This window comes from Agelaius tricolor, unplaced genomic scaffold (genome assembly GCF_023055355.1).
Source record: "Agelaius tricolor isolate 1412-34295 unplaced genomic scaffold, bAgeTri1.0.p SCAF_25, whole genome shotgun sequence".
Classification (NCBI taxonomy): Eukaryota; Metazoa; Chordata; class Aves; order Passeriformes; family Icteridae; genus Agelaius; species Agelaius tricolor.
In genome coordinates, this window is record NW_027269285.1 from 10,979,227 (window position 1) to 10,992,141 (window position 12,915).

Below are 12,915 nucleotides of genomic sequence, written 5' to 3' on the forward strand. Positions count from 1 at the left end.
CCAGGGAAGAAGTTCTGTGTCATAGTCAGGTGGAACTTCTTGGGCATCAGCTCCTGCCCAGGTCACAGACTTATGTCAATTCTGGGTCTGATCCCTTGGACCTATGCTGAAATTCTTGTTTCTGCTCAGCATCTGAAGACATCAATGAAAGAAATTTTCAAGCAATTTCACTTCAGCTGTTTAAACTCGTGCCCAGTTTGTTGTGTGGCCTCAGGAAGAGCAGTGAGTGTAGGTTGGAAGTGAGGCAGGAGTGCAGCCCAGGCACCCCACCTTTGGTGTCTCCTGCAGCAGCAGATGAGCTCAGCATCCCCAGGAGCCTGGAGCTGCATTCTTGGCATTCCTGCAGCTCCTTAGATGTCAGTGATGTCATCTATAGCAGCCAGGGAATTGCAGATCCCAGAGGGCCTGAACTCATGTCTTAGCAAGTAAGCGTAGGAGGAACCAATTTCTGTCGTGTACTGCACTGTACCAGCAAGTTTCATTGAATCAAATCACAGCAAATGTATTTGCATCTACATTTCTGTCTTCTGGGAATACAACAATGTCCAACAAGAGATGCTCGTGTCCTCCACCAGCCGCTTGCTCATCCATGCTACAGAAAACTACATCTGAGCAGTAAAACAGTGGGAAGCCGGTGCAGAGTGAGATTGAAAAGCAAATAACTTATTCCTTTAGCTGTTCAATTTTTGTTCTTGTGCCCAGGACCTGCTGATATAAAACATATTTCAAGACAGAACTGGCATGGAGTGAAGGCATCAGCCCTTCTCTGGAAAGCATCCCTTGAAAACTCCATCTTTGTCAGCCTGTGAAAGAGATGAGTTTGCTTTTTTTTTTTTTTTTTTTTTTTTTGTGCAGGACAAAATAGCTTGTTTTAGGAACACAGAAGCAAAATTTTAATTGAAGTTTCGTAATTTTATCACCTGGCATTTTGTACCACGAGCTTTGGGATGATGGCAAACCAGTACTGTGCAGGCTCTTGGCAGGCATGGGATGCATCAGTTTCTGCTTCTGGTGTAGCTGGGAGTTGGAACTCTGGGATGGACTAAAGCAGCACTTTTTTTAACAATGGTTTGATGGTACCTCAAAGCCACAGTGGCACAGTCTGCACATGATCAGCATTAAATAGCATTTCACACGCTAAAGTTTGGTAGTGAGGGAGACTGATGGGCCATGACACACTTTTCTGTCTGAAATGGGAATCTTAATTTTTTTTCTAGTTGTATTTAGGAAGTTACCTCTGACAGGACCTTCCAGGGCAGAGCATGGCGCAGAGATTAACTTCTACACTCACTGAGCCTCCCCAGGTGGCTGTGGGTGCAGGACCATGAGTAGGACAGACCCTCCTCTGCCGCTGCGGAATTTCCTGCTTGGAAGCAGAGTTTGCTCTGCAGCCTCAGTGCTGCTTGAATGTGGCTCTGTGTTACTCAGCTGTAATTAGAGCAGCTTGCCAGTTCTTTATTTCATCCCTTCATTTCAGTGGGATTTCTAGGTCTGGTGCAATTTGCCCCAGAGAGCTGGGGTTTGTTTTCAGGCCCAAATCTTGCCAGACCTTATACCTATGCCTGCATTTCTCCATCTACAAATAACAATGGAAGTGATTTTATCTAATCTCCCACCACCTGGTTTGTTCTTGTGCTCACTCTTAGGCATGAGGGTATTAAAAATGTTTTTGGCAGGAGGCGCTTTAAGCTGTGTAACACCAGCATTAACCCAACTACCCAGGCTCTGTGTAAAGAACCAGGTATGGGTGGCAGTGACCTCATGCAGGGAGGGAAACCTGGACAGCCAGAGCTCGTGGATTGTGTAGTGTCCTCCGTGAAGGACTGGAAGGCAGCACAGCAAAGCCATGGCCAGTGTCGGGCAGGGAAAACGGCCCACCTGCCTGCGGCCCTGGGCACGGGGGCTTCAGGGAGCCCTCGGGCCTTCCTGTGTCTCTACGTGACTTGTCCAGATCCCAGGACACCTCCGGAGCAGATCTGTGACTTTCTAGCTTTGGTTTCATGACGGAGCACCCAAGGCCCCTCCTCTACGCCGGCATTTCGGCGCTGTGCTTTGGAAGGACTCCAGACCAGCAGTGAAGGGCTCTTTGATAATATCTGACGGGTGGGTAAGAATTTTGGGCAGCAGCCAAGGTACACATTGCCTGTAATCGTTAACTCGGTCTGTAAACAGTTCAAACGGCACTGAAGAGGCCGTCAGTTATTACATTAGAGAGAAGCCTTTCATGTGCCCGCGCAGGAGCCGGAGCCGCACAGCGCCGGCCCCTGCGGAGCAGCTCTGGCTGCAGGGCTGCAGCACGGCCTGGCCGTACCGCGGGTGCTGCACGCCTGACCTTCAAACCCTCGGCGCTGCAGCAATAACTAAATCATTACTTTCCTTTTGTTCTGCACCTGGCTCAGCGGTGGAGCCCAGCGAGATGGAGGGGGAAGGGATCAGGCAATGTTCCCCCCGGCGCCGGCCGAGAAGGTTCAGCAGGGCTGGCTCCTCCACCCCAAACCCATCTCCTGCCGGCAGCTTTTCCCTGGGGCAGTTCCTCCATTCCAAGCCCATCTCCTGCCGGCAGCTTTTCCCTGGGGTGACTCCTCCACCCCAAACCCATCTCCTGCTGGCAGCTTTTCCCTGGGGTGATTCCTCCATTCCAAGCCCATCTCCTGGCTGCGGCTTTTCTCTGGTGAGAACAGCTCCATGTGCAATCCTAACAAACGTTTCACTTGTGAACTGGTAAAGCTTCCCTGGACCATTCCTGGTTTCTCCAGAAATGGCCACAGTGCTGGTTCAGGGCCATGTCAGGGTCCTGACATTTCCAGGCAATGATGCTTCATCTTCAGAAGAGTTTTAGAGAATTTCCCAGTCCACATCAACCTGTGGAAAGCTCTTTGGTCTCTTTCCAGGAGCAGTTCAGCCCTCCTGTAGATGTGTGATGCTTCAGAAGAAGTTGTTGCTTGATTTGCCCCAAAAGGAATTTTCTTGTCAGTCTTTGCTCTTCTAGATCCACTTTCTCCTTTGTAGAGGATCAAGAATGCTCCTTCTGGTATCAGTTGCCAAGGTTTTAACTTTGAAACCCATTGTAAAAAGCTGGTGGTTGAGGAAAAGTACCCAGTGGCTGCCGTAAAGCGATCTGGGCTCAGGTGAATCTCTGTATGTGGCCAGTCACTGCAGGACTGCTTTCAGGGTTAGAGCTGTCTCAGGTGTTTCAGTTGTGGGAGTCCTCTGAGCCACCTCTGAGCTGTTCCCAAGGGACCTCTGTGCTTGGAGAGGCGAGAGAGCTGCCAGCACAGCTTGGGCTTTGCCAGTGCTTCGAGGGCTGCAGAGGGACAAGACTTGTGTGAGTTCTGTGGGACAGTTTTAACCTCCCAGCCACTGCCAGCACAGTACAGAGGGGCATGTCAAAGAGGGTCTTCAAGGATGGAGATGGCTCCAGAGTGGGGACAGGCTGGGCCCTCCAAGGTATTTGAGGTGAGCAGGTCACTGTGGGTTGGATGCTCTCCATGGGATTTGGGATCCAGACTGCCTGCAGAGTGCTTGAGGCAGAGAAGTATGAGCTGTTCTCCCGTGACTTGGGCCAGCTTGCCTTTACTTCCATTTAGTGCTGTGAGTCAGGGCTGACCAGACTCCCTTTGCCTTTGATATTCCAACATGGATGTGTGGAGCAGAGACAGTTTAACCAGACATTGTTATGGAACTTTGCCAGAGGTTTCCTTGCCAGTCCATATAATCCTCATGGTGGCTGGGCCAACGGAAGTGACACTTGCTTCCCTCATGTGGTATTTCTCTGTCCGCAGGAGAACAAAATTCAGCACAGCTGTCAGTGAGGGGCGTTTGAGAGTTTTCTCCAGCCCATGGGAATCATTTAGGTTGGAAAAGCCCTCCAGCACCATCAGGTCTAGCCTGTGCCTGATCCCCACCTTGTCACCAGCCCAGAGCACTCAGTGTCACGTCCAGGCCTTCCTTGAGCACCTCCAGGGATGAGGACTCCATCATCTCCCTGGGCAGCCCCTTCCGAGGCCTGACCACCCTTTCCAGGAAGAAAGTCCTCCTGATGTCAAACCTGACCTTCCCCTGGCACAGTTTAAGGTCATTTCCTCTTGTCCTGTCCCTTGTTCCCTAGGAGCAAGGCCTGACCCTGACCTGGCTCTGAAGTCCTTTCAGGGAGTTGTAGAGAGCGACAGAAAAGATCCAGACCACCTAAACTCTCTAATCATGCACGTGTGGTAATCAAATAAACATCCCTCTTGGGTACAGCACTGCTCTTCATTGCTCACCAGCTTGGTAATGAAAAGGAGAGGGAAAACCAGTAATTTCTTGATTAGGGACTGATTTGTTGTATCAAACCCTCAGGCCCTGCTGACCCTTGACTCGGGCCAAAGGTAGTGAAGCTCATGAGCATGAGTAAGGGCACAAGCACAGGAGTATTGCACAGGCACCTTGTAGGTCCTTTGTCTCCTTTCCCACCTCTGGCCATTCCTTCAGGGGACTTGGATGGTTGTCTGAGCTGTTCACACACTGAGGTAGGACCTGAGTCTCTCTAAGAATAATGTATCTGTTATCAGTGAATGTGTTTGTCTGTGACTCACATGTGAGTAAGGTGTGTTTATTATAACAGCTCTTGAAACTTTATGCAGGTAAATTAAAAAAAGCCCCATATCCTGATGGCTGAGCTTCATGCCCAGGAGTCATAGAAATGGCAGCTTTCCCTTGGGCCTCTTGAAACACTCTGCTGTTCTTTTCCAGCCAGCCATTTCCATCTTCTTCCTGGCTAAAATCCACTTCATCTCCCTACCCTGTCCCTCCTCATCCTCCCATGTCCTAGCAGTGTCCCACAGCACTTTCCAGCTCTGCTGTCGGTGTGTTTCAGCCTCCTGGCAGCATCTCCTGTGCCTGTGGTAGTGTCCTGTCATTCCTGCTGCTATCTCTGTGAGTAGAGTGGAATGATCTTGGGGTAAGAGTGGCTTCTGTTCAGCTGGTAAAGATGGAGAGTTCAGGTAAACTGGGAAGAGCCTTTCTTACAGCAATAAAGACATTCACACAGTATTTTTCACGGAGTCACAGAATCACTGAGGTTGAAAAAGACCTCGAAGAGCATCAAGTCCAACCTGTGACCAATCCCCACCTTGTCACCCAGCCCAGAGCCCTGAGTGCCATTCCTTGGACACCTTCAGGGATAGGAACTCCACCGCTTCCCTGGGCAGCCCCTTCCAATACCTGACATGAAGAAATTCTTACTAATGTCCAACCTGAACCTCCCTGGACACAACCTGTAGCTGTTTCCTCTTGTTCTGTCACTTGTCTGGGAGAAGAGTCTGATCCCCACCTGGGTCCAGCCTCTTATCAGGTTGAGCTTTGGGGCAGGCTGGGAGAGGAGGATCTGGTGTCTGGGTTGTCCCAACAGGGCAGTGTTGCTGTCAGGAGCATTCTGCAGTGACTGAGAAGTGCACATGGTCTGTTCCATCCCAGCTGTGCACGGTCCCTGGAGATGTCCCTCATGCCAGCAGCTGGGACACTGCCTATGCTCTGACACCTCTGGGAGATGCACTGTGCAGGTGCAGATCTGGCTTTTAGAGCTGAGACATCTGCTGTGCTCCTTCCACACAGGAATCCTGTCTCAGGTGCCCTGTTTCCATTTCCTCATAGATCCAGCAGAGGATCTTGCCCAGTAATTCTTACATCCACGCTAGTGTTGGCAGCAAAGATGGAGAGGGTGGTAGGAGACCACTTCCACTTGCCTTTTGAAGCCTACAAAGGAATACAAACCTTACTTACCTCAGAGGCTCACTGACAGAATTCCAGCAGGGAAGAGGTGTCTTGAGCCAGACATATCCACAAATCCAGGAATATCCATATCCTGCCTCAGAAGCTCATGCTGGGTGACAGTGACATGAGAGCTGGGTGAAGCCAGCAGTGGGCAGTGGGTGTCTCCCGTGGATGCATGGACATGGCACTATGATGTCCGAGATGCTCTGTGTCACCAAAGGTGCTGTTGTGGTGCCCTAGGCTCCTTCATCCCCTCACTGCTACTTTGGCTGTAGCTCATCTTTGAAGGAGATTTTCCACAAGGTATTTCATCCACTCGAGTCTGTGGTGCCAATGGCATGTGGAGAATGGTCCTGGCATGAGATGGAGTGGTCCTGGCATGAGCTGTGGTAGGGGAGGCCCTGCTGTCTTGAACAAAGTCCTTGCACCCTTCTCCTGGCCCTGCATGTGTGAGCATTCCCTCAAGGTCTTGCATGGGATTCTACCTGCTGGAATACTGGCAAGAGGAGGGGAAGGAGAACTGGTGCTGGGACACAACCAGAAGTCACAATACTGTCCCACAGATAAGGCAGCAGCTGGCTCTGCTGGTGTTCTGGGCACAGATGCTGACCTGGCTCTCTGGCACCACTGACCACAAATCCCAGCAGTATTCTGGAGTTCGGTTCCTCGATGAAATATTCATGGCACAAGTCATCTAGTGGGGAGGTGAGTGTGCAGCCCATGGTGATGCCTGGTGAGTGCAGAACCCCGTGTGTGCTCCAAAATGTGCAGAGCACGGGCAAATCACAATGGATAATCCTCTGCAGCCCCCTGACTGCAGCAGGCTGTGCCCGCAACCAGGCTGGTGTTCCCACCTTTGCATGTAACAGCTCTTCCTGATGTTTTGATCCAGGAATTCTTCATATTTTTAATGAGTTTCTGTAGCTTTAACATATCCCACCTGTAGTAAGCTGAAGAATTCTTGTTCACTTAATCACTTGTACAGAAATCTCTGTTTGAGATGGAGTGAGCAGGACTCCTTGTAACAGTCAAAATGTTGACACACTGCAGCTTTATCTAGTGGATTTTCATTTTTCATTTGTTTTTTACAGTAATGCCTGTTTGCTTTTTGACTGCTTTGGGTGATTCAACAGTGGTTTCCATAAAACTCCCCACCGTGACTCCAAGCTCTTTCCTGTTCATTAACTGCTCACCTAGTGCTCATCCCTGTGCAAAATACCTGGATATATTTTTTCATATTTGCATATCTTAATATCCTGTATCACTCCATCACTCAGCATGAGATCCTTTACTAGACAGTTTTAATATTTACCAGCTTGGATTTTTATGTGTTACTGAAGAGTTCAGTCGTTTCACCATCCCTCTCATTTTCCATGTGGTTTGTGAATATTTGGACAACACAGTTTACCTTGGGACTGTGCTGGTGAGTTCATTGTAAGGGATGCCCTGCTTTCTTCTCTTTTTAGTCCTGAAGATCATAGAACCATGGAATGGTTTGTATTGGAATGATCTTAAAGCCCATCTCGTCCCACTCCCTGCCATGGGCAGGGACATCTCAGGCTGCTCCAAGCCCCATCCAGCCTGGCCTTGGGCACTGCCAGGGATCCAAGGGCAGCCACAGCTGCTCTGGGCACCCTGTGCCAGGGTCTGCCCGCCCTCCCAGGGGACAATTCCTTCCCAATATCCCATCCATCCCTGCCCTCTGGCAGTGGGAAGCTATTCCCCCTTGTTCTGTTGCTTCAGGCCCAGGTCCAAAGTCCTTTTCCCTGGGCAGTACTGCGCAATATTCCATCGTCTTCCATACCCTTGACCTTGCAGAAGAACAGAAGAGACACCAGAGTCTGGCATTCATGGAACTACCTTTAGTCCCACACTCACTGACTGCTTTGAGGAGCCCTGTGGCTCTGTGAACCATACTTTTCCTTTTCCAAAGCTCTGTTAGTTCTTCCCTTCTCTTCATTAATCTGTTTTTTTTAACCTGGCTTTTCTTTTGGCAGGGAAGTCGGCATTATCAATCTGCCATTCCCTGCATTGCTCTTGACTCCTTTAAATGCATTTTGGTATTTGCTGCCTGCAGTTCTTCTGGGATTGTAGTCAATGTAGTGAAGAGTTCAGTCCAGGATTTTTCTCAAACCCTTTGGTGAACACTCTCCTGTCCTGTTCTCTTCCTGTCTTTTCCATATCAATCCTATTGGTTGGTTAAACCATTTCTCCTGCCACTGCAGATCAGATCAAATTTTGATTCCTCTCCCATGAAGAAAGCGTGGGAAGTGCTCTGAGTTCCCTTACAGAGAAAATAAGGATTTTCTCCGAGTCCTTTTTCAGCCCTTCTCCCTCAGGACTCCTTGGTGAACAGAAAGGAGAACAGAAATGTTTAAAGTCTCCCTGGGGAGGAAAAAAAAAATAGCACAAATAATCTCTTTTCTATGGGCATGGTTGATTCAGTGAGAACTAATAGGCTCAGGCTGGAGCAAAACTGACTCCAGTGAGGCACTGCAATACACTTTCTGATGTGGAGGAGAAGGGAGTCCTGCAGTGAGTGAGGAGTCTCCCTTTTTGGAGGTCTTGAAAACAGGTTCAGCAAGTGTCTCAGAGGAATGTTTTAGGTCTGTCTGATCCTGCCTTCAGGCAGCAAAGTGGGCTAGATGACCTGTCAGGGTCACCTTTTTTCCTCCTGTTTTGTACATGAAGTTCCCAAGTGGGAATTGTGCACCTCTCCATGCCTGATTCCCCAGGACCTTTCCCCATGTTTCTGCTGCTCAGTGCAACCTGTGATTCATGCTGGTGTGAACTTCAGTATTTTAGGAGTAGTACTCTGGACAGAAAAGGTAGAAAATAAAGAGAAGCCATAAGGTAAGGGAACAAGAAACCAAAAAGGTGGTATCAAGAAGATAGGGATGAGGAGGAGCTCTGTGTCTTCTCAGAAGATGTGACAGGTGGGATGTGGTGACAGAGACAGATGGAGTGACAAAGCCAGGGATCACAGGTTGGCAGTGTCTTACCAGGGCCAGGGTGTGGACAGAGCTGCCGGGCTGAATTATCTAAAAGTGGGTCCAAACCCTGCCAGCTGATCCCAGCCCACCACTAGGTTCCCGGGAGCACAGGGGCAGGCAGGGATTGTCCTGGGAGAAGGATCTGGCAGAACAGCAATGTGTAGAACACCAGGGAGCCCTAGCTGGAACAGCAAAATAATCACAGAGGTCCCTCTGCTGACTGGGAGCCCCTGGGCACTGTTGGAACAGGAGTGTGGTGGGATTTAGGCAGCATGTATGAAACCTCTCTGATTTTGGGTATGAACATACCCCCTCTCTCCAGCAATGGGATTTTGTTATCTCCTAGATCAGATAAGGGTTTGTAAGGAGCTGTTGTCCTGTGGCGGTGGCAGTCGGTACTACAGAAGTGCCCAGCCTGGCAGAGAGGGGGGTGCCATGCCTGGGAGCCCATCTGCAGCCACAGACCCAGGAGGGAGCAAGGGATCCTGACTCTGCAGCTGCAGCCACGCATGGGGCACGCATGGAGTCCTCTGCACTGAGAAATCTCATAATATTTGTTTTTCCACATCATCCTTAGATTATTTTTCAAGTCTGCTCTTGTCCTGTGAGCACAGTGTGCAGCCAGGATCCCTCACTCATAATACCAGGGACAGGGCAGTGGGAATGCCAGGAAATGCTGTTGAAGGATGTAGAAAGTAAGAGTCATGTCTTGCTGCTGTGCTGCTGCTGGAGTTGACTGTACAGTGACAAACAGGAGAAGGAGCTGAGGGGAGGAGAGGAAAGAGGTCTCTGGAGCAGAGATGAGTGGAGTGTGTGGCTGTGGCAGATGGTGCCTGTGTCCCCAAGCTGCCCCTGGGCATTGCAGGGTGCTGAGAAGGCTTCTGGGCCCAGCCTCCAGCCTGATCATGTCTGTGAGGGACCCAGCACAGAATAATGAGGGTCCATTACTCTGCCTCAGCTCCATGGATAGATGCCCTTGTGGGAAGGGTCTCAGGTGCAGGTACCAGCAGGTCTTCTCCAGATTTATCATCTGGGTCTTGCTCCAGAGCAGCTGCCAGCATTTTCCATAAGTTCCCCATGCACATTTGGAGGTGCAGCAGCTTGGCCCATTGTTCATATTCCTGGTGTTCATCGTTAATCATGGAATGGCCTGGGTTGGAACAGACCTTAAAGCTCATCTTGTTCCACCCCCTGCCATGGGCAGGGACACCTTCCACTGTCCTAGGTTGTTCCAAGCCCCATCCAGCCTGGCCTTGGACACTTCTGGGATCCAGGGGCAGGCACAGCTTCTCTGAGCACCCTGTGCTAGGCCCCCTCACCCTAATGCTGGCATCAGGCCCAGCAATCCTGGTCACAGAGAGGCTGCTCTGAGCTCAGCACACAGGACTGTCACTGCCCTGTGAGTGTCACAGCCAGGGTTGGACACAGCTCCAAGGTTCTTCTCAGCTCCCCCAGCTCCAGGAGCAGCCCGGGGAAGGCTCCAGTCAGGTCCCTCTGAGCTGTTGGAGCTATCCTGAGACACACTCTGTATTTCCTGTTTGGTGTTTTTCTGTGGCTGTGACAAGCACATATTAACCCAAAGCCATGATCACATCTTAAGCCCACGTCCCAGCCAGGCAAGCAGAGCACAAAGTGGTGCCATTCTGGGTGAATCCAGCGGGATCACGGGCACTTGGATGCCGTGTCGGTGTTGGTCAAGGCAGCACCTGTCGGTGCTCCGACGGAACAGGGGCTTTTTGGGAGCTTCCCTGACTGCTCCAAGCCATAACAGATCCAATTGCTTCCCTAAAAACCTGGATTTATAGAGTTTGTGGTGCTTGGCTTGGTACAATTGCACTCTATCTGATGTCCTGTAGTGAAGTCTAAGTTGTAGCATCCCAGAATGGTTTGGGTTGGAAGGGACCTTAAAGATCATCCAGTTGTCCCCACTGCTATGGGCAGGGACATCTTCTACTAGACCAGTGTTTTGACAAAAGGATACAAACTTTTACTTTTAAATATTTCAAATTTCAGTGAAATCCTTTGCTTTTACTTTGGTTTTAAGCAGCTCCAGAAATGATTAGGAGTTGGATACAAACTCACAGCCACAGACATTTGTACTAGGCATTAGCATAAGTTGGTCTCGATGCTGTCACCCTAGGATTTGATAATTTTAACTTACTTTCATAGTTTTGTTAGACCTATTCTTGTTTTGATGCCCAAGACTTGGTGCTGCCAAAAGCAGCTCTGTGGCTTTGTGGTGCCTCCCAACCCTGCAGTGCTGGGTGCTTGTGGATGTGGGATTGGTGCTGAGTTATATCACTGCACAGGCAGCAGAAAGCCTCCCCATGACTAGCAGCAGCATTCCTGGCATTTTTCTAATGGGTATAACCCTGGTATTGAGGGGGTTGTCTGCCAGCCACCTTCCTGGGAATCCCAGTGCCGGGGGTTCAGTGGAGCACAGCAGGAGGCCATAGAACTGTGGTCTCCAGCTCCAGAGTCCAGCCAGGCTCTGGGGAGTGGTTGGAGTGCCTGGGGTGACACCCAGCTTCGGCAATGAGTGTTCTTTTGTGTCTTTCAAGGCCTCAGTGGTTCGGGCAGGGCCATGGGATGTAGCAGTGTTATGGTGGCACCCGGCAGGTGGGGGTCCTGCACCTCTGGGCAGGTCCAGAGGGTTTTGCAGGGTGGGCTTGAGCCCCCTTTGCAGTGCTGAGCCCCAGGATCTGAGTTTCTCCTTGCTTTTGTTCTGCAGTCCCACCCACTATCCCTGTGCAACACCAGCGAGGATGAACACACGGAATCGGGATTCATCACCATCGTCAAGCTGGAACAGCCGGATCGGGATCCCAACCCCTGCCTGTCCCTGGCCAACAAGGTAAGTGCAAAAATGCCTGAAATGGCATCAGCCTGGGAAGTGAAACCTGTGGTGCAGCAAAGGAAAGGGGAGGAGGAGGCAGCAAGGTAAGAGCTGTTGGGAAGTAGAGAAAAGGACAAGGACAGATCAGGGTCTTTGGCAGAGGCAGTCCTTGGTAGAAGGGGTCCTTTGGGAGAGATGCTGTGCCAGCCATCCCAAACACCCATCCCTTGACCTTTTGGACTGCCTGACTTTGTAAAAGGTGTGGAGTTCCCTCTAGCCTGGCAGCTCTGGGTTGGTCAGACCTTACCCAGCATCCCACACTCTTTGCTGCCTAATAGCCTTGTGCCTCTCCTGTTTTACAGCCTTACGTTGCTTTCTGGTCTGTGTGATTTGTGTTTCTCTGTGTTCTCTGGCCTGTGGGAAAACATGGACACAGAGAACATCTTCCGTGGCTCTGTTTCCAACAATAATGCTGCAATATTTCCCTGGATGAGGCACAGGAAGAGTCAGTGCTGAGTAGTGAGATAAATGCAGACCAGCTGAACTAGTGGTGGGTCACGACTTGTTAACAGTTCATGCCCTGGGAGATCTCAGAGGTCTTTGGATCAGGCACCTCAGTGAAACAGCACTTCCTATGCCAAAAGCTGAGGTCAGTGGTCCAATTCTCTGGTAATAAGGAAGTCAGGTAGGAACAAGGGTCATTTTAAGGCTTAAAATCTTTGTGATTCTGATTAACTTGCATGGATAAGGATGACATTGTTTTTTTCTTTTGATTGTCTCTCTACCAAATGTTGGCTATTTTCATGCTTGTGCAAGTGTTGTACAAGCATGAAAATCCCCTTGTTCAACTCTTCTTCGCTTTACTTGGATTGCCTTCAGGTCATTTCACCCTGTTACCTTCCTGCTGGTGGTGACGTGGTGGGGATGGGGACAGGGTCCTTTTCCCTGTTGTCTACAGCTCAGCTGAAGAAGGCAGGCAAAACTTGTACCCAGTGTTTGCTCCGGCACAACAGGGTTTTTTCATGGAGGCTGTGGCATCAAAAGTAAGGAAATGTGATGCCATGGTGGATTTGCCATCCCAGGGCTGGTTCCCCCTGGCTAGAAAGACAGCAGTACCTATCCTTTACTGGGTTGCCCAGCCCAAATTTGGGATGCTGCTGCTCTGGAGCTGGTGCCAGATGTTGGCATGAGCCAGTGTGATGGAGTTGGCAACCTGCTGTCAGTTCCCCCACACCTGGAGAATGGCCTGGGCCCACCTGGGCAGCTTGTGATAGACATGAGGAAAAGGGCTGGGCAGGTGCCTCCAGCTCTGCCATGTCCATCCAGATGTGAGGG

At 50.4% G+C, this 12,915-nt stretch overlaps 1 protein-coding gene across 1 annotated transcript in view; it reads left to right on the top strand.

The window, feature by feature from the left end:
• The window catches only part of RNF43 (ring finger protein 43), a 59,572-nt gene that overhangs the window by 29,710 nt on the left and 16,947 nt on the right, over nt 1-12,915 (top strand). The window contains exon 3 of the mRNA XM_071447851.1: nt 11,476-11,598. Within this exon, the coding sequence (XP_071303952.1) occupies nt 11,476-11,598 (123 nt within the window). The remainder of the gene's footprint in view (nt 1-11,475; nt 11,599-12,915) is intronic.